The 25967-nt window shown below is 37.9% G+C and overlaps 1 protein-coding gene across 6 annotated transcripts in view; it reads left to right on the top strand.

Annotated features, from left to right (window-relative positions):
• The window catches only part of PDE7A (phosphodiesterase 7A), a 125733-nt gene that overhangs the window by 65528 nt on the left and 34238 nt on the right, over positions 1-25967 (top strand). For all 6 annotated transcript variants that reach the window (XR_008373774.1, XR_008373773.1, XR_008373775.1 and 3 more), the window contains 2 exons: positions 5943-6003; positions 9534-9617. Coding sequence is in view for 3 of the 6 variants with exons in the window: in XM_053558641.1 (XP_053414616.1) it covers positions 5943-6003; positions 9534-9617 (145 nt within the window). In the remaining 3 variants the exon portion in view is untranslated. The remainder of the gene's footprint in view (positions 1-5942; positions 6004-9533; positions 9618-25967) is intronic.

Raw genomic sequence — 25967 nt, 5'->3', positions numbered from 1 at the left:
TCTTATATCTTAAGGAGGTAGATGAATAAATTATCACTCAGGATGTATTCGTTGATGGGTTCCGATATATTGAAGTCTGTTCTTTAAAAAAGGTTTAGTCTCATTTAGATATATTTTATATAAGATCTATCTGTGGTTCAATATTGCATTAAAGCTAAGTATAATATTTATGGATGACCCTTACTTAAATTAGTACTGTATAATGAATAGAATAACTTGACTATTTTGCACTCCCCCAATTAACTTGATAATATATATTTAAAATTAAATTCTACCTCTTCTGCTTAATAAATTAATACAGACCCTCCCAGTAAAATAGAGTATGCTGGCTCTATTCCTATGGCTCAAGTGGCTAAGGCACCAGCCACGTACACCTGACCTGGCGGGTTCGAATCCAACCCGGGCCTGCCAAACAACAATGACGGCTGCAACCGAAAAATAGCCGGGCATTGTGGCGGGTGCCTGTAGTCCCAGCTACTTAGGAGGCGGAGGCAGGAGATTCGCTTGAGCCCAGGAGTTGGAGGTTGCTGTGAGCTGTAATGCCATCGCACTCTATCCAGGGTGACAGCTTGAGGCTCTGTCTCAAAGAAAAACAATAGAGTATGCCATAGTATAATTCAGATTGTGTCCATTGCCCCGTTTTCAACTTAATACTGTTTTATTAATGGAGAGCTGATATTAGCCTTTTGCAGTTCTTAATATGTGAAGTGATAAAATGACATTTTGCCTTTCTAATTAGTGCCCATTTTAGAAAAAAAAAAAAAGATAATAATGCCAACCATCCTAAAGAGGACAGTTTAGAGATAACAGCTTAAAATTTAACAAGTTATTTATCCAAGTTGTTATTGGACACTAAGAGATTGCTAGGTATTGACCATGACAAAAACTGTTGCATAATGCTATCTGTAGTTTCATTATTATATTTGAGCTAATAGGAATATTTATTGCCATAGGCTACCAACTTTACCCCTAGACTAGGCATATTACATAAAGGTGAGACCTGTAATCTAATAAAGGTAAATGTCCTGGGAGGGGGTTGGCACAGCAGATGTGAGTTGTGCATTTTAATACTATGTGAACTGTTGACTCCAGCAGAGTTTCCCAAGAAACACTGCCGGAAGCTTCCTTAGCATGTTCTGTTGGTGGAAGGTACTTGAGCCATGAGGCCAGGAGTATGTTCTGTATGGTTTGGTCCCTTGGGTTTTGAGGTCATGCTTTTTCCTTATAGGTTTCTTTGTAGTAGAGTATTTTACTTTTTAATATGTAATAACTATACAGAATTTTAAAAGTACAAAGATATGTGTTGAGAAGCCACTTTTTTATCTCTGTTTCCTTCAGTCTCTGAAGACAACCAATTTCTGATGGGAATTTTTGTTCCTCTTACATTTCATGAGCGAATTTTTTTTTTTTTTTTTTTTCCGTTTTTGGCCAGGGTCTGGGTTTGAACCTGCCACCTCTGGCATATGAGGCCAGCGCCCTAACCCTTTGAGCCACAGGCGCCGCCCCAAACTAATGTTTTTTAAGACCACATGAACTTGCCCCCTGGGTGTAGGGCTCTTACACAAATGGAACTTTACCCTGGAAGGAAGAACAATGTAACCTAAATATTGTACCCTCATATTAATTTGAATAAAGTTTAAAAAATGAGGGGAAAAAAGAATACATGAATTTGTTTTAATTGATATTTTTCTCTTAAATGATAGCATTAAGGATATAAATGATTTTGGTGCATTGTTTTGCATGCTAAATCCTATTGAGAGCTTTAAATAAAATAAATTTTCTTTAGAATAATAGTAAGAAAACCTTATTTTTCCTTGAAATCTATAGGTCTGTATTGAGGGGGTATAAATTTTATGCCAGAGTTTTGTGGAGGAAGAACACCCTTAATCTGATATGTAGCAATGGAATCCCATTGCTTTAATGTGTATTACTCTCATTCATGAAATCTAGCATCTTTTCTTATGTTTATTGGGATTTTTTTCCCAGTGAATTGTGGTTTATATTCTACTTGTTTTCTACTGTATTATTCATTGTTTTCTAATTGATTTGTAAGATATTTTTTAAAATATCTTTTAAATATACTACAGAAAGATTAGCTTTGTGTTATATCTGTTGAACTCATTTTTCTTGATTTGAGGTTTGCCTTTATTTATGGTATATTTTACCCTTGTAATTTAACTTTGTGTGGTGGCTTATGCCTGTAATCCACCACTTTGGGAGGTTGAGGTGAGAGGATTGCTTGAGGCCAAGAGTTTGAGACCAGCCTGGGCAACATAGTGAGACCCTGCTTCTAAAAAAAATAAGGAAAAAATTAGCTGAGTATGTTGAGATGGAGGAAGGAGGGTCACTGGAGCCCAGCAATTTGAAGCCCATTGAGTCCCTTGAACTGTGAATGTGTGACTCCACTTTAGCCCAGAACAAGACCCCAGCATCTCTTAAAAAAAGTTAACTTTTGGGCAGCACCTGTGTGGCTCAGTCAGTAGGGAGCTGGCCCTGTGTACCAGGAGTGGTGGGTTCAAACCCGGCCCTGGCCAAACTGCAACAAAAAAATAGCCGGGCATTGTGGTGGGCACTTATAGGCCCAGCTACTTGGAGTCTGAGGCAAGAAAATTGCCTAAGCCCAGGGGTTGGGCTGTGAGCTGTGATGCCATGACACTCTGCCGAGGGTGATAAAGTGAGACTCTGTCTCTACAAAAAAAAAAACAAACTTAACTTTTAATTGGATTATTTGATTTTTTTTCCTATTGAATTATTGGAGCTCCTAATATATTCTAGTTATTAATCCCTTGTCAGATGAACAGTTGGTAAATATTTTCTCCCATTCTGAGGGTTGCCTCTTCACTTTGCTGATCGTTATCTTTGCTGTGCAGAAGCTTTTTTGCTTGATGTGATCACATTTGTCCAATTTTGCTTTTGTTGCCTGTGGTTTGAGAGTATACTCAAGAAGTTCTTGCCCACACCAGAAGCAATTTCTCCATCGTTTCTTTTCGTGGTTTCATAGTTTCAGGTCTTAGAGTTAAGTCTTTAATCCATTTTGATTACATTTTTGCATGTGATGAGAGATAAGGATCTAGTTTCTTTCTTCTGCATGTGGAAATCCAGTTTTCCCAGCACCGGTTATTGAGGAGACTGTGCTTTTCCCACGGTGTGTTCTAGGCACCTTCACTTCTGCTCTCTGCGTTCTGTGGCCTTGGTCTGTGTGTCTGTTCCTATGCCAGCACCTCGCTTTTGGGTTACTTTAGCTGTGTAGCCTACAGAATTTGAAGTCAGGTAAGGTGATTCCTCCAGTTTTGTTCTATTTGCTTAGGATGGCTTTGGGTATTCTGGGTCTTTTGTGGTTCCATATACATATGATGGCTTTTTCTATTTCTGTGAAGAATGTCGTTGGTATTTTGATGGGGATTGCATTGAATCTGTAAATTGCTTTGGGTAGTATGGACATTGTAACAATTATTGATTTTTCTAATCCAGCGGTTCTCAACCTGTGGGTTGCGACCCCTTTGGGGTTCTCTTGCATATCAGATATTTACATTATGATTCATAACAGTAGAAAAATTACAGTTATGGGGGGGCGCCTGTGGCTCAAAGGGGTAGGGTGCTGGCCCCATATACCAGGTGGCGGGTTCAAACCCAGCCCCTGGCCAAAAACTAAAAAAAAAAAAAAAAAAAAAAACAAAATTACAGTTATGAAGTAGCAACGAAAATAATTTTATGGTTGGGAGTCACCACAACATGAGGAACTGTATTAAAGGATCGCGGCATTAGGAAGGTTGAGAACCACCGTCTAATCCATGAGCATCAAATATGTGTATCTTTCCATTTTTTCTGTATCTTAAATTTCTTTCTTTAGTGTTTTATAATTTTCATTACAGAGATCTTTCACGTCTTTGGTTAAATTTATTCCTGGGTATTTTATTTTACTTGTCGTTATTTTAAATGGGATTACTTTCTTGGTTTCTGGTTGACAGATTGCTTACTGTCAACATATAGAAGTTTTATTGATTTTTATATGTTGATTTGTAAAAATAAATTTAACTTTTGAATGGCCAAATTTATCAATACTTTGTGACTTTTGGATTTTATAGAACAGTTAGAAAGGCCTTTCTTATTTAAGTTTTTTTTTAATGTAGTCCTGTTTTCTTTTAATATTTTCATCCTTTCATTTTTTATGTTTAAATATTTATTTCATGTGTAATTTATTTTCAAGTAGGAAGGGAATAATATAGCTTTATGTTTTTCCAGGTAGCAACAACTTAATCTAACATTATTTATTAGATAATCTTTCCTCAACAGATTTTAAGTCCTATATTTATCTTATATAAAATTACTGTATATTCTTAGAATTTGCTTCTGGATTCCCTTTATATTTTTTTATATTTTTACTTTTCTTTTTTTTTTTTTGAGACAGAGCCTCAAGCTGTGGCCCTAGGTAGAGCGCTGTAGCATCACAGCTCACAGCAACCTCCAATTCCTGGCTCAAGTGATTCTCCTGCCTCCGTCTTCCCCACCCCCCACCCCCAAGTAGCTGGGACTACAGGCACCCACCACAATGCCTGGCTATTTTTTGGTTGCAGCCGTCATTGTTGTTTGGTGGGCCCAGACTGGATTCGAACCCACCAGCTCAGGTGTATGTGGCTGGCGCCTTAGCCACTTGAGCCACAGGCACCGAGCCAGGATTCCTTTTTGACTATTTTCTTTATTTCTTTGCAGTGTCACACTACTTTATTAATATCTCCTTGTGCTAATTCTGTTTATCACTACTTTTCAAGAATTATTTTGCCTGTTCAACTAATTTTATTATCACTGTCAATGTGCTAGGCACTGTTCTAAAAGTTGAGATTTATTCTAAATCTGGGGCTACAGCAGTGAACACAGTCCCTGCCGCCACAGAGTTTAGATTCTGGTAGGAGATTTGGTTGGTATTATCTTTCAGGTTTTTAAATCTATCTTCATTTATATAAATTCCATTAGTCATTAATTTATACTTCAATTTATTGATACATTATTTATTTGCAGTAAATACATGTAGTCACTTATATGCCAAATATTTATTTTGAATTTGCTAAATAGTAGGCCCTATTTTAGGAACCAGGGTAACAATAGTGTCTAAAACAAGGTGCCTGCTCTGGTAGAGTTTTTGTTTTAGTAACCAACAGGGTAACATCAGCTCAGTGCTGCCCATTGCAGGGAAGTAGGGAGCTGCAGAAGGGAGGCTTTCAGGTGCCTTTAGATTTGGTGATCAGGGAATGCCTGTCTGAAAAGATGACACCTCATCTAGGACCCAAGAAGTAAGAAGAGAAGCATGAGGAACGATCCAGAATAAGGGAGCAACAAGCAGAAAGGCTGTAGGTCTGGTGAGGTTGAGGAAAAATAAGGAGGCCAGCATGGCAGCATTGGAGTGGAGAGGGGAGGTGGCAGGGCCAGAGGACAGAGAGATAGGCAGGTTGCAGAGCATGCTGGAAATCGGAGCATGGAGCTTGGAATGTATTCCAGGTGTGGTGGGGAGCCATTGGGGGATTTTGAACAGGAGCTGACATGCTCACCCTTGCTTTTATGTGAAGCGTGAATTAGGGGCCAAGAGACGCAGCAGGGAACCAGTGGAGTCCCTTTCCCTTTGGCCCTTGTTTGTGAGCCAATTCCAAGATCACCCCCAAAACCTTTCTGACTTACTCAGATTAAATTTCTGCTTACTGCGTGCGTCTCACTTCGTATCTACTTTTGTGGTAGTTCTTAACTATATTGTATTATAATTATTTATGTCCCCCCACTAAAGATTTCAGGAGCAGGTCCCGTATCTAATTTCATTTTGTATATCCAGCTTCTCTTGCACAGTGCTTCACAAATAATAAATACGTTTGCTGAATTGCATTTTATATCACATTTAATTGTCACATGTTAAAATGTGTGTATTTTTTTTTAATGTGTGTATTTTTTTTTTCCAGAGGCGTGGAGCGATTTCCTATGACAGTTCTGATCAGACTGCATTGTACATTCGTATGCTGGGTAAGCCCTATTTATTTTGTACCAATATGAATATCGTATATTGTATTGTTATTTGAGGTTGAGGTGTCTTTGATTAGGTAACTTTTTATCACTGTTGGTAGCAGATTTAATCGATGTCAATGAAACTTAGCCTGGAAACCAATACTGAATGTGGTGTGAATAAAGAGAAGCATTTTAGATTTATAGGTAATTGAATAATCGCTGGCTTAATAATTGGGACTCTATCATTAATACACAATTTTAAGTTGCATTTTAATATTTTTCAAAGAAAATTGACTTGTAGAGTGGCTCCATACTGAAGAGATGAGGACATGATGCGCCTGATCAGGCAGTCCTGTCACTAAATGCGTTTGGTTCTTAGTTGGCTGGGGAGGAATTCGGTGTTTTTTGTAGTCCCAGTGCTTACATTTTTGATAAGTTACTGGATTGCACAAGGTAAAATGAATTTAGATGTGTGTGTGTATAATTATACATATTATTTTCTTTCTCCTTTTTTGTGCCAAATTTATCTCTTCATCTGCACATTCCTTAATCTTTTAATTCATGCTATTAAAAGTACACGATTAAGACTCCAGTAGGCAAATTTACTCATCTTTTCTTAGAAAAGTTTCCCATGACTCCTCTCCTTATGCTCAGAATGCCTCTCAACTTTATGACACTGAACCATCCTTATTCTTTACCTACTTATGTTTTTCCTTTGTCTCCTGTGCTAATTCCTTTTCATACTCTTAAGCCTAAATGTTCCTCAAGGTTCTGTTTTTGCTCTTATTCCTTTTTCTCCTTTTAAATTTACCTTTCATATCTTAAATGCCTCCATCCTATTCTATTCTATTCTATTCTATTCTATTCTATTCTATTCTATTCTATTCTATTCTATTCCATTCTATTCCATTCCATTCCATTCCGTATTTTTCCCCTATAAATATGCAACCTTTTTCCTCTTTGCTATCTCCATTTTTATCTACAAACATATTCAAGATCCCACTTCCTTAAAACAGTGTTCTTTCACTCTGCAGAGCCATCTCTACATGTGTGTATTATGAAACTTAACATGTTTAACACGAAGGATTTGTCTTCCCCATGTCTGTTCATTTTGTAGTCTTCTGCCACATTGGTAAATGTAACAACATTCTTTCAGATGTCAAATCAGAATGTCATCATAGCCCACTCCTAAGCTCAAAGGAGCCTCCTGTCTTAGCTTCCCAAGTAGCTGGGACTACAGACCTCACACCCCACACCTTGCTGATTTTTCTATTTTTTTGTAGAGATGGGACCTCGTTACGTTTCTCAGCCTAGTCTTGAACTGCTGGCTTCAAGGGATCCTCCCCTCTTGGCCTCCTAAAGTGCTAGGATTACAGGCATGAGCCACTGCACCTGGCCATTTTTTGACTACTGTTTCTTACACACGCTGTGTTGAATTCTTCAGCAAATCCTGTTGGTGGATACCATCAAAATACATGAGGACTCTCACTACCCCAGTGTTTACCACCATGATCTAAGCCACAGTCATGGTCTCATCTGGCACACTTGCTCTGTTACTGCGTCTCCTTGTGTGCCTCGACTCCATTGTCCATGCAGCGAGAGTGAAACTTTCAGACCTAAGTCATCTCAGCTGCTGGTGGCCCAAAGGTACAAAATGACCTGGCCCCACTGCTTCTCGGACCTCACCCCGACCAGTTCCTCTCACTTGCCTTGCTCCTGCCCCGCTGGCCTCTCTGCTGTCCTTGACCATGCCAAGCTCACTGCCATCTCAGGGTGTTTACGCCTGCTCATCCTCACGTGTGGAAGCCTTTCCCTCCTGAGAGCCACTTGGCACCCCACCTCGTTTGCTCAGGTCCCTGCCCAGATAGCTCCTTTGGGGTGTGGCCTTCCTTGGCCATACCGATGAATCACCCTCCTCCTCCTTCCTCCCTGTTCCTCTTCCCTTTCCTTGGTTTTCTCCCAGGTAACTTGTCATCCTCCATAGAATGAAATTATGTGTTTACTTTATTATATGTGTCACCCCACAAAAAGATAAGCTTCATGAGAACAAGGACTTGATGTATTTTGCTCACTGCTGTGTTTTTGGCGCTCAGTAACCATTTGTTGCAGAATGAAGGAATCACCACACAAAAGAGGTTTAATCATCGTGGTGTGGAGTTATGGCCGCTAAGACGAGCCTTGAAAGGAATTATGGTATTGTTTAGAGAAACAAAGAATAAGCAGGGGCGCCTTCTAAGCAAGCAGAATTATAAGAGCACAGGGGCGGACTGAAGACTTAAAGGTTATAAAGTGGAGGCTATGACAGTGCAGTGGGAAAGCTAGGTTTGCATCCTGGCTTACCCTTCGCACTAGCTGTGTGGCACGAAGCACGCTGTTTAACTTCTCCAAGTCCAGCTTTTGCATCTGTAAATGGGGATTGAGATTCCTATCTTCCCAAGGTTGATTGGAGAATTAAATGAAACAATGTCTGTAAGACACAAAGAGGGTGGCTGGTATGTAGTTGCTATGGTTATGTTGCTATATAGAGAAATACATCTGAAAGTCGTGGATACATGCAGGAACAACACAGTTTATAAAGACCAAAGTTTAAGGTCCACCTAAAGGCCTCGGGTGTCTACCCACTGTCAATGAGAAGAGAAGATTAATCAAATGGACTTAAGGCAAAGTCTTTAACATTTTAATTTTTTATACATTGATGAAATTGTAAAAACTGCTTGAGAACAGGTCATATATTTTCTATGTTTCATATCCCTTTTGGCCTATCGTATAGGATTAGGCACAGAAGGGACACTTAATAAATTTTTTTTCTTGTTGTGGTTTTCTGTTTGTTTTGCAGTTTTTGACCGGGGCCGGGTTTGAACCTGCCACCTCTGGTATATGGGGCCAGCACCCTACTCCTTGGAGCCACAGGCGCCGCCCTGTTTTGTTTTTTTGTTTTTTTTGTAGAGACAGAGTCTCACTTTATCGCTCTCAGTAGAGTGCTGTGGCATCACAGCTCACAGCAACCTCCAACTCCTAGGCTTAGGCGATTCTCTTGCCTCAACCTCCCAACCACATTGCCCGGCTATTTTTTGTTGCAGTTTGGCTGGGGCCGGGTTCGAACCTGCCACCCTCTGTATATGGGGCCAGCACCCTACCCACTGAGCCAAATTTTCTGTGGAGTATTTTCTATTTCCTGTAAAACATTTTGTGTTCCAGTAGCCTTTTTTTTTTTTTAACTACCTGTGAATAATAAGGTGTTAGGTAACATTATCATAAACTAACATCACCTTTCAGAAGGCTCAATTTAAACTATAGTAGATTATAATTATTATTATTGTAGGAGTAGGTGTTTAAAAAAAAAAACCTTGCAAGCCTTGTAACTCAATACTAAAATTTTGTGACTCTCTTCAAGTAAATCTGCTCTTAACTACATGTTCTATATATATATCTCTCGTTAGTGCTTTAGTGGGCAATTACTTTTGAATATGATAACCACACGGACCTTTGTTGCCTATGGAACTTCTTGACGATCTTCTAACCTTATTTTTATTTTTGATTCTGTCTAGGAGATGTACGCGTAAGGAGCCGAGCAGGATTTGAATCAGAAAGAAGAGGTTCTCATCCATATATTGACTTTCGTATTTTCCACTGTAAGTGTTGGCAGACATCATGTTTCTCTAAGACTTTCACTCAACTTCAGATCTTCATAGAATTATATAGTTTTCCAAGAGAAAAAGAATACACGACAAAAACTTTATTATGTTTAAAAGGTTTTTAAAATACTGAGTCATGTTACATTAGCAAATGTTTAGTGATAGAAAAGGAAGGTATTAAAATATGAAAGTTAATATAGCTTTTCTTCTTTCTGATTTAAGTGTGAAATTACTCTGGTATAATTTTTTTCTTTAAAAATATATATTTTTTAAAAAATGGTTTGATTCCAAATGGTTTATCTTCATTCCTTCAGACAGAATGTTTTTATGCACATTATATTTTATAAAGATATTTCAGTAGTTTAACACGATGTTATCCTTTATGTTTATTTGAAAATACACATCATCTCTAAAGATGTTTGGTAGAATACGTAGTTTAAAAAGGCCAAACAGGACATTTAAACTCCTTAAATATTAAACACATTGTCTGTTTTTGGAGGAGTTTTACTTTCAGTGATGTTAGGTAAATTAAAACAATGAGAAAAACTAGACAAAATACAAAATGCATGTATTTGAATGTATCAGAATACTGTAAAGGCCATTTTCCCCCTTAGTGACATGTGCTGATTCTGGGAAAGGTTCATGAGAAGCTGAAGCATTGTTGTAGCACTTAAAGACTAAAATAACAAAAATAGGAGTTCAGAACCCACCAAGGTTGGGAGGTTGGTACTGGTAAACACTCTTTGGCTTAGGTTGGAACCCCAAAGTGCTACACATTAGAAATAAACCCCAGCTTGGCCAGGCTTGGTGGCTCATGCCTGTAATCCTAGCATTCTGGGAGGCCAAGGCAGGTGGATTGCCCTGAGAGCTCATGGATTCCAGACCAGGCTGAGCAAGAGCAAGACCCCTGTCTCAAAAAATAGCCAGGCATTGTGGCGGGTGCTTGTAGTCCCAGCTACTTGGGAGGCTGAGGCAAAGGGATCACTTAAATCCAAGAGTTTAAGGTTGTGAGCTGTGACACCATGGTACTCTACCAAGGGCAACAAAATGAGACTGTGTCTCAAAAAAAAAAAAAAGGAAAGAAAGAAATCCCAGCTTTGAAATAGTGATTACATATTAAGTGATCTGAGACTGTCATGCCTTTAGCAACCTGCAGGAGAAGGATGTTTCCCATCCTCAAGGTTGCTGGCTGCAAATACAGCCCTGGGAAATGGCTCAGGTAAAGATTGCACAGAGCTTTGTGTTTCCAACGCAGTCTGTAAGAATGAATATAAAGGGACACTTGGGTCTTCTGTGAGAGATTTCCCCCCTTCCCAATATTAACATACGACCTCAAAACTTACTGACATGAGACAACCACCTCTTCTTAGGCCATGATTCTGAGAGTCAGGAATTCAGTCAGGATATATCAGGTTTGGTTTACCTGCGCTCTGCTATGTCTTGATCTTTGATTGGGATGGTTCATACGGCATGAAATGGCTGGGATGGCTCTGCTGGTTCCTTAAGCCCGGGACTTTGTTTCTTCTCACGTCATCTCCTATGGCTGAACCCTAAACATGGCTGCTGAGTGCTTAGGTCTGGTGCTGGACCTGGGAAGGCTGACATTCCTAGAGCTGGTTGGCATTTCTCTCTCCATCAATGGCAATCTCAAGAAAGCCTTAGGATAGTTGGATTTCCTACGTGGTAGCTGCCTTCTCGCAGAGCAAGCATTTCAAGAGAGAGAGAGTGCAGAACTCCTATGCTCTGAAGGTCTGGGCCCAGCCCCTAGCACAATATCACGTTTCCATATTCTATTGGTTGGTCGTGTTCAGATTCATGGAGAGAGGACATAGACCCCAATGTTAGAAGAAGAAGTTTTGATCTTCCATCTTTAATCTGGCACAAAATATGTTGAAAAGTTATTAGGGTCCCAGCAAAAGGGGAAAGAGAGAATATAGCAGAAGCCTTTTTTTTAATTCTTTTTTTTCTTTTTTTGCAATATTTGGGCGGGGCCAGGTTTTGAACCCACCACCTCCAGTATATGGGGCTGGCGCCCTACTCCTTGAGCCACAGGCACCATCCCAGAAGCCTTTTTTTAAAAGAGGTAACATTAAAGAAATTTCTAGAAGCTCACAACACATTAAGGCACAGTGGAGAGAAGGGAACACTTTTACATTGCTGGTGGGACTGCAAACTAGTACAACCTTTCTGGAAGGAAGTATGGAGAAACCTCAAAGCACTCAACCTAGACCTCCCATTCGATCCTGGAATCCCATTACTGGGCATCTACCCAGAAGGAAAAAAATCCTTTTATCATAAGGACACTTGTACTAGACTGTTTATTGCAGCTCAATTTACAATCGCCAAAATGTGGAAACAGCCTAAATGCCCACCAACCCAGGAATGGATTAACAAGCTGTGGTATATGTATACCATGGAATACTATTCAGCCATTAAAAAAAATGGAGACTTTACATCCTTCGTATTAACCTGGATGGAAGTGGAAGACATTATTCTTAGTAAAGCATCACAAGAATGGAGAAGCATGAATCCTATGTACTCAATCTTGATATGAGGACAATTAATGACAATTAAGGTCATGGGGGGGAAGCAGAAAGAGGGATGGAGGGAGGGGGGTGGGGCCTTAGTGTGTGTCACACTTTATGGGGGCAAGACATGATTGCAAGAGGGACTTTACCTAACAATTGTAATCAGTGTAACTGGCTTATTGTACCCTCAATGAATCCCCAACAATAAAAAAAAAAAATGGGGAAAAAAAAAAAAAAAAAAAAAAAGAAGCATTAAAAGTCTCAAGCAGAGTAACATTAAAAGAAAATCATACCTAGGTTTACCACAGTATAACTGTGAAAACCAAAATCAAAGATAAAATACTGAAAGCAGAAAGATACTAAATTCAAAGGAGCAGTTATGAGATTGCCAGAAACAATCTATTTCCTCATCAATAGAAACCAAGAAGTTAAAAGACAAAGGGATGGTAGCTCTGATGTGCTAGAAAAAATAAATAACTACCACACGAAAATTTTATCCACAAACTCTTGCAGAGAATCGAAGGGAAATGACACAGTTTATAATTTATTTTGTATGGCCAGGATAATCTTGAACATAACCTGACAAGGATATGACAAGAACAGAAAATTCCAGCCAAATCACTTATGAATATGGATGAAACATCCTAAATAACATATTATCAAATTAAATTTGTAATATATAGGAAGAATAATATATTTTGACCCACTTTGTGTTTTTCTTGCAATGTAAAGTTGGTTTAACATTGAAAAATTAGCCAATGTGATTCATTATATTTATAGAATAAATGAGAAAAATTATGGATAGACCAATATGCTAAATGCTGAAATGACATTGCTAAATGCCATTATGACCAAATGCTAAAAACGTATTTGATAAAATTCAACGTTTGTTCTTTGTCAAAATTCTGAGCCAGCTTGGCATAGAGAAGTAATCTCAAGTAGGATATTTATAAAACCTACAGCAAATATATTTTGTAATGTTGCAGTGTTAAATAAAACCTTCTGAGCTAAGAAATCAAGAAGGTCTTTTATCACCTTTTCTATTCAATATTGTTTTAAAGGGCCTAGCCAGTGCAGTAATTATAGAAAAAGAAATGAAAGGTATAAGGTTAGAAAAGAAAAAATAAAAATGTCATTATTTATGGATAATATGCTTATGTACTTAGAAAATTATTACAATTAATAAGTCAATTTATGAAATACGTGTTTTCAGCTGGAGGCTCTGCTTCTCAGCCTGTCAGAATGGCCACCCTGTGGGCTACAATTCTTTATGAAAAATAAAGCTTTCCTTCCTAAATTAAAAAAAAAGTGAATTTATCATGTTTCCTGGGTACAAAGTCATTAATTACACTATGGAAAGCAGCATCAACAAAAGTGAGATAATATACGATTTGAATTTGCTTCAAAATATCAAATATGTAGGGATAAATCCAATCATATGTATGACTCAGCATGGAAAACTGTAGGACTTACAGAGAAAAATGAAAGAAGACCTAAGTATCTATAAGTGTAGATACTGTTTTATGGAATTGGATGATTCAATATTTAAAGATACAAGTTTTTCTCAAGTTGATCTATATAGATTTAGTGAAATCACAATGAAAAATTCTTGTTTTTTTTCTTTGTTTGTTTGTTTGTTTTTGTGGCCTCAACAACCTGATTTTAAAACTTCTATAAAAACCAAAAAAGTCAAGAATAAACAAGATAATCCAAAAAAAGAACTAAGTTACAGAATTTACTTCTCCTAGGTATCAAAACTTACTACAAACTGTAGTAATTAAGTCGGGTGATACTGGTTCAAGGTCCAAGAAGTAGAATGAATGGTACATTATAGAATCTAGAAATAGGTTCACATGTATGTGGATATTTGATTTGTGACTAATACAGCAATTCAGTGGGTAGAAGATAAAAGGTGCTAAATAAAGTGGATCTCCATATCAGAAAAAGTAAATAAATTTTGACCCCTGTTTGTTCTGTACATGAAAAAATTCAAATTTTAGGGGATTGACTTTGCCAAATTATGCTGCTAAATCAGATAAGAAGAGAAATGAGAATTGCTTTAGTAGTGTGGAACTAGTGATAAGGGAAGCCTGAGATGGGGGTGAATTTAAGAGAGAACAGGAAGGTAGGAATTAGATATGGCAAGTACAGGCAACTCTTTTAGAGAATTGTGCTGCCAAGGAAAGAAAGGGCTGGGCGCAGTGGCTCACGCTGTAATCCTAGCACTCTGGGAGGCCAAAGAGGGTAGATTGCTTGAACTCACAAGTTCCAGACCAGCCTGAGCCAGAGCAAGACCGTGTCTCTACTGAAAACAGAAGAACTAACCAGACTTTGTGGGGCACCTGTAGTCCCAGCTACTCGGGAGGCTCAGACGGGAGTTTGAGCACAAGAGTTTGACGTTTCTGTGAGCTATGATGAGGCCATGGTACTCTACTCACGGTGATAGAGGCTCTGTCTAAGAAAAAAAGAGAGAGAAAAGGAAAAAAGAAGAAAGAAGAGAGGCAGCCAACGGGGGAAGTGGAATCACTCATACTAGAAAGTAATAGAGAGCTAAGAAACAAAAAGACCTGGCCACCTGGAAATGTTTTTAATTCTGGACTAATTCTTGGATTATAGAGACAGACTATAAAAAGGTGTACTTACAATTCAAAGTATACTTACATTCAAACCTATGAATGGATTAACAAATTGTGGTATATGTACACCGTGGAATGCTGTGCACCCATAAAAAAGATGGAAACTTCAGCTCTTTTATGTTTACCTGAATGGAGCTGGAATATATTCTTCTTAGTAAAGTATCTCAAGAATGGAAGAAAAAGTATCCAGTGTACTCAATACTACTATGAAATCAATCTATAATCACCTACACATTCATACGAATGGTAAAACATAACTATAGTCCAGAAGGTAGGAGGGAAAAGGAGAGGAGGGGAGAGGCTGGAAGGAGGGAGGGTATTTGGGGCATCTCACCTAATGTTCATAATGCAATGGTACATTTCAGAACTGTTAAGAAAAGAGTATGATGGTCTTACCACAACAAAGTAAGCGGGGTGATGGATGTGTTAATCAGTTCGATGTAAGCATTTCACATTGTATATCAAATCAGTACACTGAACCCCATAAATGCATCAATGCACACAGTTATGATTTAATAAAGAAAAAAGATATACACCATGTACTGCAAAACCTAAGAAATTCAACTAAAGCAGTGCTTACAGGAAAGTTCATTGCCTTAAAAATACTTATTGTCAGGGCGATGCCTGTGTCTCAAAGGAGTAGGGCGCTGGCCCATATGACAGAGGTGGTGGGTTCAAACCCAGCCCTGGCCAAAAACTGCAAAAAAAAAAACAACTTATGGTCATAGATGAGAAATAATGAAGTAAGTCAACTAAGTAGTCCAGCTTGAGAAGTTAGAAAAAGAATAACAAAATGCACCCCAAAAAGGTGAAGAAAGCAATTAATTAGTAAGTATAAAAACAGATACTAGTGAATTAGAAAATTAAAGTTAAAATAGGACTAAATAATCTAAGAGTTGGCTTTTTACCATAAAATACACAAATTTCTAGCTACCTTAGTCAAATGATTCAATGGAGCTACAATAAAACATGAGAGAGGAAAGCCCCAGCAATACAGAGAAAGTTAAAGAATCCAAACAGACTACTTGACTTGCTATATTCAAACACCTGTAGGATCCAGAAAATTTTCCAAAAAATTATAATTTATCAAAACTGCAGAAAATATGGCTAAAATAGTAATACTCAAAAGTGTAGCCTAGTGGTCCTCAAAGCCCATTTGGGGGCATATGAGATTAAAACTATTTTAAAAGTATTATAAACCCAAGATGTCATTTGCCTTTTCACTCTTATTCTGTCTCCAGGGTACACTGGCATTTGCCAGGCCCACACGATGTGTGATGTCTGAACACATTCAGTGTATTAGCACATATCAGAAATAGCTGGACATTAAAGAGATTTGTAACATTGTAAAATGGGGCCATTTTCCTCATTGAATTTTTTCATCATTTTGGAAAATACAGGTATTTTTAATTAAAATGTCATTTACATTAACATGGGTTTATAGTAATAAATAGTTTACATTTTAATTAACTTAAATAATAGACAAATATTTAGAGTCATCTTCTGTTTTATATTTTAAAAATTAAGTAAATATTTAAACAAAATTAAAATTTTAATTTCTATTCATATTATGGTAAATATTAATAGCTATAAGTCACATAAACTTAAAGCTCTTTGGGGTAGTTAATAATTTTTAAGAGGACTAACATGTTAGAGGATATTTCATACAAGTTACCTCTCAAAAAGCCTGAGGGTCAGAGTTTAAACAGCAAATTCTTTAAAATCTTGAAAAAAACAGATTAGTTTCAAAGCTCTTTAAATTCTTTCAGATAACAAAAAAAAAACCATTCAAAGTAATTTTATAAAGCAAATGTGACTTTTTAGAAGTGTAATATTTTCACTGGCTCAAGGAGTAGGGCGCCGGTCCCATATGCCGGAGGTGGCGGGTTCAAACCCAGCCCCGGCCAAAAATCACCAAAAAAAATAAATAAATAAAAAATAAAAAATCTTTTTAAAAAATTAGCATAAGAAGAGCTCTGCAGAGGGTGAAAAAAAGTATTAGGAGGCTTGGCGCCTGTGGCTCAAGCAGCCGCATACACCTGAGCTGGTGGGTTCGAATCCAGCCCGGGCCCACCAAACAACAATGATGGCTACAACCAAGAAATATCCGGGCATTGTGGTGGGCGCCTGTAGTTCCAGCTACTTGGGAGGTGGAGGCAGGAGACTCGCTTGAGCCCAGGAGTTGGAGGTTGCTGTGAGCTGTGATGCCACAGCACTCTACCCAGGGCAACAGCTTGAGGCTCTGTCTCAAAAAAAAAAAAAAAAAAAAGTATTAGCAAAAAGATTTCCAACAACATTAAAGGATAATTCTCCAGCCTTGGTGGATTTGTTTTAGTGAAGAGAGCAAGGATGATCCAAAATGCAGATTTTCTCTAACAACTCAGTAGAAACTGGTAACATTGGTTGCTTCCAGGAGGGAAATGGGGTGGCTAGAAGCCTGTGGGCGGGAAAAGAAACTTTTTGTTGTAGACATATTGAATTTTGACTCATGTGAATGTATTACTCATTGAAAAGTTTAAATTAAGGTATCTTTTGATGTTGCAATAAACAAGGATTGGCTATGAGTAAGGGAATGAATGAGTAAAAAGAGTCAAGTCTAAATTTTCATACAGTTATACTTGGAATCACCAATATGCTCCTTAAACATTCACTGAATTTATTGAAATAGAGGATTTGAAAAAATACAATTGTTTGAAGGTGTTAGAAATTTTAAATAGGAGACATACTTTTGGTGAGGGGAGGGATGGTGAAAATGATTAAATTGTTGGAAATATCTCTAGTGGAATTAAAGTAAGATAAATACTTTGTAAATCATTAGGAAACCCAGAAGGTAATAACAGGAACGCTAAAGAATGAGATGAGAGGGGGAAGATGAAACATATCAAGGGTGTTTATAAAGGGAAATGGGTTACATATTCCTTTTAAGAGACTGATAAGCTCACATTGAATAATGAATGGTTTAAATTAACAGGAAAAAGTACCAGGCTTGAGGGAACGGGCTTGGGTATCTGCACTCACATCCCAATCTACTCATACAAGTTTGAGGAGAGCTGTCCTGGAAGCTGGAAGCGGCTCTGTTTTAAGAGCAGCAGATGTCCTTTGTCTTTCTTTTTTTTTTGAGATAGAGTCTTAGTCCCCATGGGGTTGAGTGCTCTGGCGTCATAGCTCACAGCAACCTAAAATTCCTGGGCTCAAGTGATCCTCTTGCCTCAGCCTCCTGAATAGCTGTGACTACAGGTGCCTGCCACAACACCCAATTATTTTTAGAGATGGGGTCCCACTCTTGCTCAGGCTGGTCTCGAACCCGTGAGCTCAGGCAATCCACCCCGCCTTGGCCTCCCAGAGTGCTGGAATTACAGGTGTGAGTCACTGCACCCAGCCCCCCAGATGTCATCTTGATCTTTGTTTTGATCTTAGAAGTGACAGATGTTTAAGACTTTAGGTTATAGTTGGAATTTGACCAATTAATTATAGACTTTGTCCTATAGTTAATACAAAAACAAGGCTATCTCTGGATAAGCCAAAATGATAGTATAACTTGGAGTTTTTTAATAGAGAAAAAATGAATCATAATTTCCTGCCAGTATAATAGATCTGCTAATCACACAGCTCAGAATTCTTTTAAAACTTTAATCTAGTGTGTTTTGTGCAATGTGATCTAACCAGGGAACGAGCTTGGGGTCCTGCTAGGACTAAAATGTGTTAGCTGTCCTTTAAGCCTTCTCTTCTCGCACTGACTTCTGTTATTGTCCTACAAGTTTGCCAGAATTTGTTCTCTGCAGGAGTTAGCTTCTAAAGCTTTTTCTTAATTTAACCCTAGGCTTGAATTTATACACCATCAGGTCTGAGCTGCCTCAGACTTAATGACCAGGAGGACTGTCACACTTCTCTTTCCAGCTATGAATCTTAACATTTCTTCCTTGTGGGGTAATTTCCCCTTGCACTAGTTGAAGGTATAAGGAATTTGTGGCATTTGTGGAGGCAAGTTTTTCTTCTGTACCTCTGCTTCCTTGTGAAGAGTCCTTGGTAGGGCGCCTGTGACTTAGGCCACAAACCCATTCACTCCTATAATCATGGACTTGGCGAAGGTACCAGCACTTAAGCAGCTACAGAATGGGTTTAAACGTTCGGAGGTACTGAATCATGGAAAGGACTATCGCATGTCTCTCCCTCGTATAACTAAAAAATACGACTATTTTTCCCAATGACGAAAACACTTACATGCATGGTGAAATAAAACATAGTTTCTACATGTTCTGATTGCGAAATTCTGGAAGTGTGAAGGTGTGTGAAGTTCACTGAAGCTAGAATGTGATCTGCTTGCCCTTTTTCTGCGCCCCTCTTCACTTTTACCTAAAGCTCACTATGAATTTCCCTGTTGCAAAATACTTCTTTCTGCTCCTGTATTACTTGAATGCAGTCTGTCATTAAATCCCATGTATTTTTGCATCTTAGCAGAGCTCTTACTTTTCATCTCTCTGTCTCCCATGTCTTCTTTTCCTCTTTGATCCAGACCTTTATCACTGCTGTCTGGATTTGTTTTATATTGCCTGTGGAATAGACAAGTCCGTGTAAAGTCTTCATAACAGAGAGAAAGCTTAAAATATTGGAGAAAATGCAGGTTAAAGATATAGAGTATGCTATTAGTGTACTTATGAAAACTACTTACCTATAATTTTTTATTTTATATGCTGTATCTGTGAGGTGCTGCTTTTTTATGTTTACTGTAATAGTTTTAACTTATTTCTGGATTATAATGTCCAATTATATTATTGAATTATATAATTATCGAATGTAATAATCCTCAATACTAAATTTACATCTACATTGCATTATTGAACTTTTAAGAATAAGATATAAGTATCTTCTAAGATAAGCTGTGTTTATCTTCACAGTGGTATTTGCCATGGGCCTTATCATCTAGCAAGTTCTGACTTTAAAAAGTCTTTCTGAAAGGGCATAAAGAGGCAAAAGAAAACCAGTTGAACACAGAAACACATTAAACACAAGAAACACTGTTCAACCTCACTATTAAACAAAGACATTGACTTTGGCTTGTTTATAATAGGAACATGTATTAAGTTACAGTATAATTCACAGAATGGTGTATGGGAAAAGGGCTAGACTGTTGACAACCTACCCTCAAATGTTCAGGAAAAAAGAATTAGGTGTTACACACACACACACAGAGCAAACAATAAAGCAAATATTAACAATGGCAGATCTTGGGTCGGGCACGGTGGCTCACGCCTGTAATCCTAGCACTCTGTGGGAGGCTGAGACTGGTGGATTGCCTGAGTTCATAGGTTCAAAAACAACGGCAGATCTGAGTACACAGGGTATTCTTTGTACTATTTTTATTTTTGTGACTTTCTGTATTTTATATTTACATTTTGTATTTGTATTTTGAAATTATCTCTGAACAAAAAGGTTTTAAATAATGGTATTATGAAATTATCCCCCCTATTAAAAATCATGAGTATAAGCTCGGCGCCTGTAACTCAAGCGGGTAGGGCGCCAGCCACATACACCAGAGCTGGCGGGTTTGAATCCAGCCCAGGCCTGCCAAACAACGACAACTACATCTTAAAAATAGCTGGGCGTTGTGGTGGGTGCCTGTAGTCCCAGCTACTAAGGAGGCTGAGGCAAGATAATCACTTAAGCCCAAGAGTTTGAGGTTGCTGTGAGCTGTGATGCCATGGCACTCTACCCAGGGCAACAGCTTGAGACTCTGTCTCAAAGAAATAGGAAAAAAAATCATGAGTTATATATTCAGATCACATAATTAAATGTGATGTAAGTACAATTCTGTGGTTGTTTATTAAGGAATTAGAGAGTGTGAACTTTGGGAATATATTTTGAAACTTATTTGTGTTTGTGGTTACAGAGGGTGGAGGGATTTTAATGATAATGAATTCTCTTTGCCAAGAAGTGTTGTTTTCAAAAGATCTGGTATAAATCTGCTGTCAGGGTTAGCCTAAGAGGTTTTTTGCAGTGATTCTGCTTTAATCAGTGAATTCTACTATAATTTTTAAGTTAAGTTTTTCTGAGATGGATGTATCATATAGAGGCTTTCAATCTTAGCTACCCTGTTTCCCCAAAAATAAGACAGTGTCTTATTTTAATGTGCTCCCAAAGATGCGCTAGGTCTTATTTTCAGGAGACGTCTTATCTTTCCTGTAAGTGGGTCTTATTTTCGGAGGATGTCTTATTTTTGGGGAAACAGGGTAGCTACTTTCAGTCTTAGCTACTTTTAGTGGACTCTTCATGCTAAAAAAAAGAATTTCCCCGGATACCATTTCTCACAAATGAGGTTGTTTGAAGCATTCTTTGACTTTTTTAATCTTTTTATTTTGTTCTGTATTAATTGGACATGGTGGAATGAATTCCATGGTTTTTTTTGGCCAATAATTGATCTGTTTGCTCTAAATTTATGTCTCCACATTTAATAACCCGTTCTGTTACATATTATTTTTAACTTACATAATAACAAATGTTAATACCTTCCAACATAAAGGAATTATTATAATCTTATCCCACTGCCCACTTAGAAAGTCTGATGTGTTCTTTTGAGTGATTCTGGCATGACTATTAAATAGTAATGGAAGTTGTCAGCTTGACTGTTCTCTTCATGGAATTTGCCAAAGCTCATTGACGTCATTCAGCCTGGAGGACCTGGTCTCTGCCAGAGTCCGACAGGATGTAATACAAGGAATATGTTTCTTTACTGTCATTTTCACGTCCACACGAATGCAGTTTTTTCCATATTCTTTTGCTCTTGGCACACAGTAAGGTTCCAGGCTATGTAAATGTGTTTTGCCCATTACGCTCTTGATTCGTGTCAGTTTTAGCTCTTGATTCTGCCCCATGCTAGAGCAGCAGGAACCTTTCATTATATTTACATTGTAGCCTGAAAGCTCTTAACTTGGGGCTGTTAGTTTTATCCATCTTTTTATTCCTGGTCTCTGGCAGCTTCGGGCTCAGAGCAGAGATGCTGTTTTTATTGCATTGAATTGACTAGAATTGTTTATCTTCCACCAGTTAGACGGTACAGGGTCCTATTTGGCGTCCCTGCTTGTAATCTGTATGAACTATTAACTGAGCTCAGGCTTGTTGCCGCCTTTCTGTTGAGTCACATGTTGTCTTGATTATAATGACCCACTGGGAGGACACACAAAATTCTCTCCAAATTTTCCCTTAGTTCCTCATGTGCAATTGATTTGAGGTTGTTTCCTATCTTTCTAACAGGGCTGTGTTAGATCATTTGTTTCCTAAGTTATATGATTGGAAAGTGTATTTGTTTCTCTGTATATTTTGAGCTTAAAAGCTTATATTGTACCGGCTGTGTTATCTTAGATTGTCTCATTTTATCTAGTAACTCCCAGACGAGGGTAGATTCTATTACATTTGGTAGCTTTTAGTGCTTTCCCTTTTTTCTTTAGGCATAAAAGTTGTTTGCTTGGTATATCCTTCAGCTGCACATTTTTCTTTGTTTTAGTATTTTTAACTTTCGTATTGTACTAGCTGGTCATTACTTGTCTATTCACAAGCATCCTTTTTTTGAACTATTGTTTGGTTTGCTAACATGGCTCTCTGACCATGCCAGCCTGCACTTGGAGCTGTGATGTTGTAGGCTAAGGCTGTATTTTGTCTGGAGTTTCTATTACATTTTAGTTTATTCTCAATCACTCATCGTATCTGGTTGTTTCAAAACTAACATTTACTTAATATTTCATGGTGCTATCATGGTAAACCATAATTTCGATGCCCCCTTTTCATTCTTTTTTTATCACCTGGGCTCCCACCTCCTTTTTACAACAATCCTCCTGCCAAGTGGTATGTGTAGAGATTATTGCTGCTGTATTGAATTGCATTAGGAAACACAGCATTCTGCCCCATGAATGTGTGTTTTTAAAAACTTACCTAGTTTCTAGGTAATTCTGAAATGCCAACATTTGAGAATTACTGATTTTTATTTCTTTTTTGTCCTAAAGTTGAAAGAACAGAATGTTCCAGATATTTTCTCTAACTTCATAGTATAAATTAGAGAGTTGACTGATATGGATTGGATTTCAATTCAGTTTAAATGGTAGTTTTAATTCTACTGGTACTTTGGAGAATTGGTGAAATTGGAATTTCAACTTAAGGGTTTATTTTGTATTTTAAGTTTGGAAAGAAGTGCTGCATTAAGGTCATTTATGCTTTTTTTTTTTTTTCTTAGCTCACTTTAATAAGGGAATTAGTGATTTAATGAATTAGCAGCTACATTTAAGGCCTGAGTTTAAGTATAAAAGGGATCCAACATATCCCATAACCCAGCTCTGAAGAGTGAAAATGCCTCATCTATAACAAAAGAGTGATCTTTTGAGAGAATTTTACATCTCTTGTTTTATTAAATTCTTTCAAAGTGAGTATTATGCAAAACTAAAGTTATAAGAATTCCTTAAGGGAAAAAATATTGGTTATGCTTTTTATTCTCATTAACATTGGCCTCATTTTAGATTATAAATAACTACATTATTTCTCTGACTTGTACTGAGTTTAGGCTTATGACTTTTAAATTCATTTTAAGGTAATGAGACTATATGCGTATTTTGAAATCTTTTAAATATGTGCATTTGTTTCTGTAGTAGGTAAGTATGCAGTAGTTTTCAGGATGAAGTTATGCTATCATGAAAATAAATCTGGTTTTGTTAAATAGTATGAAGTGTTTAAAAATATTTTATATTTATAATAATAACAAGTACGCGTATATTTGTTAATTTTAAGTACATATTCTTTGCCAAAAAATAAGTATGTATTGTATATATTATCTTGTTTAATCTTTTTTTTTTTTGTTTGTTTTTTTTTTGGTTTTTGGCCGGGGCTAGGTTTGAACCCGCCACCTCCGGCATATGAGACCGGCGCCCTACTCCTTGAGCCACAGGCGCGGCATCTTATTTAATCTTTACAACAGTCCTATGAGGCCTATTTTGCAGAGAAAGAAACAGGGGATCTTAGATCTTAAATAACTTGCTTCATGTTAGTAAAACTAGTAAAAGTGGCAGAGGTGGGATTGAAACTCAGATGTCTAACTCCTAAACCCGTGTCTTTATCCGCACTGCCTTTCCACCTCTGCACATGCTCTACTAATGACCATGGCTGTGACACCCCCCATTTGTCCATGTGTGCTAAATGGAAACGTTCTTCTAAGGAAACATGACCCAGACATATAGGATAAATGTAATTATTCAGTCTTAACAGTAGGTTTTTAGCTATGGCTTCTGTTCCTTTGAGGAAAACTAAGAGAAAGAAAGGGAAGGTTAGAATATAGAATGTCTTCAGATTTTTGATTCCATCACCATCCAATATGACCTTTCCCTAGAGTCACACTTTACAGCATTGAATTTTTAAAAACCTTATAGCATTGAATTAAAAAAACTTTTTTTTAAATAGTAATCTCCAACGTTAATTCACGATTGCGTGTGTTGGCACATTCTGAAGGCAGCAGATGGTGACTGCAGAGCTCCCTCTTGTGGGCCTCTTGCACAAGTAGTGGTCAGGTTCAAGATTCAAAGCTTTTCGTTCTTTTTTTTTTTTTTTGACAGAGCCTCAAGCTGTCGCCCTGGGTAGAGTGCTGGGGCATTACAGCTCATAGCAACCTCCAACTCCTGGGCTTAAGCGATTCTCTGCCCCCGCCTCCCAAGTAGCTGGGATGACAGGCACCCGCCACAACGCCCGGCTATTTTTTGGTTGCAACCGTCATTGTTGTTTGGCGGGCCCAGGCTGGATTTGAACCTGCCAGCTCAGGTGTATGTGGCTGGCGCCTTAGCCGCTTGAGCCACAGGTGCAAAGCTTTTCTTTTAAAGACCTCTTCAGTGTAAGAACTAAATATCAGTGGCATTTTTTCTCATGAGCTTTGGATGATGGAGAACAGTCTGTGAGGGAGTTAGGAGCTGCTTGAGATGTGACGGCTCTCCAGCCCTTCTGTTGCCTTGATGTAGGGCTTCCATTTCCTGTCTGCTTTCTAATATGAGACGAGAAAAGAGGAAAACGTGGCTTTTAGATGTCCCTGCCATCCCACCTCTTAGTGTCTGTCTTAGAGAAGCTGAGAATGGACGGCTGGAAGTAATATCCATGATTATGAAGCAACAGTGGCCAATTAGTTTGTTCATGGTCACATAGTGAGGTAATGTGATATTTTAGAAAAGAACCAGCAAAGCCCACTGCTCTTTAATAGTAACTTGATTAATTCACTGAGCCCTGTTGGCTTCTAAGCTGGATTGGAATGTAGGTAACCATGTAAACTAGAACCACCCTGGGACTTAAATAGTCCAAGCTTGATGGAAGCCGAGCTTCAATAAAGACAGGTTTAATCTATTGTGAAATAAATAATGGCTCGTCTCATGTTACAGAATGAGCTCATGAGAATATTGGGAATAGGGTCAGATTTGGGGTCATATGGCCAGGGGGGTGAACTTTTTAGTAATTGTCTGAGTGAAAGTACCAGTAACATTCTCAGGGGCTCTCTTTCTTGTCGCCATTTCCCCATGTATTCTCTTACGTATCTCCCTGAACCATGTAAATTATTCAGCTTGATAGCCTTTTTCCTCTGTTGCGTGTTCACTCAGGCTCCTCTCTGACCCGGCTGGCAGAGAAGCTGGACGCAGTCTCTCCCGCTTTCCCCTTCTTTGCTGACCCAATAGATAAAATAAATCCACACGCTTCTTCAATATAAATACGTTATGTCTGGTCACTATAGAGAAACAGAGTGCCTTTGTGGGAAAGAGGAAAGCAAACATGCGGAAACTAAAAATTTCCAATAATCTTAAAATGATCTCATCATGTTTTATCCTGACTTACAGTTCCTGATCCCTTTCCTTAGATCATACTTTGGAAGCTATTCTAGGGCATTTCTGGAAACCTCTCTAATTTTCTTTCAGAAAACTTGTTCTCCAATTTGGCATGTGTTTTAGGCACCTTTGAAATGTGTTCCTATTACTCGTTCTACTTCTGAGAAATTATTTTAAAGAAATCAATGAGACTGTGTACCAAGATTTAGTTATAGGGACATTTATTATAGAATTCTTTGTAAGAAAAATAAAAGTTCGAAACACTTTAAAAGCAGTAAGATTAAGTGAATCATGATAATTTCATGTCTTAGAATAATACATGCCTAGTAAAAATGACATCACATGTGAGTA

The sequence above is a fragment of the Nycticebus coucang genome, chromosome 13, assembly GCF_027406575.1.
Source record: "Nycticebus coucang isolate mNycCou1 chromosome 13, mNycCou1.pri, whole genome shotgun sequence".
Classification (NCBI taxonomy): domain Eukaryota; kingdom Metazoa; phylum Chordata; class Mammalia; order Primates; family Lorisidae; genus Nycticebus; species Nycticebus coucang.
The sequence above is the reverse complement of the archived record's forward strand: the minus strand, read 5'-3'. Positions and strand labels throughout refer to the sequence as shown.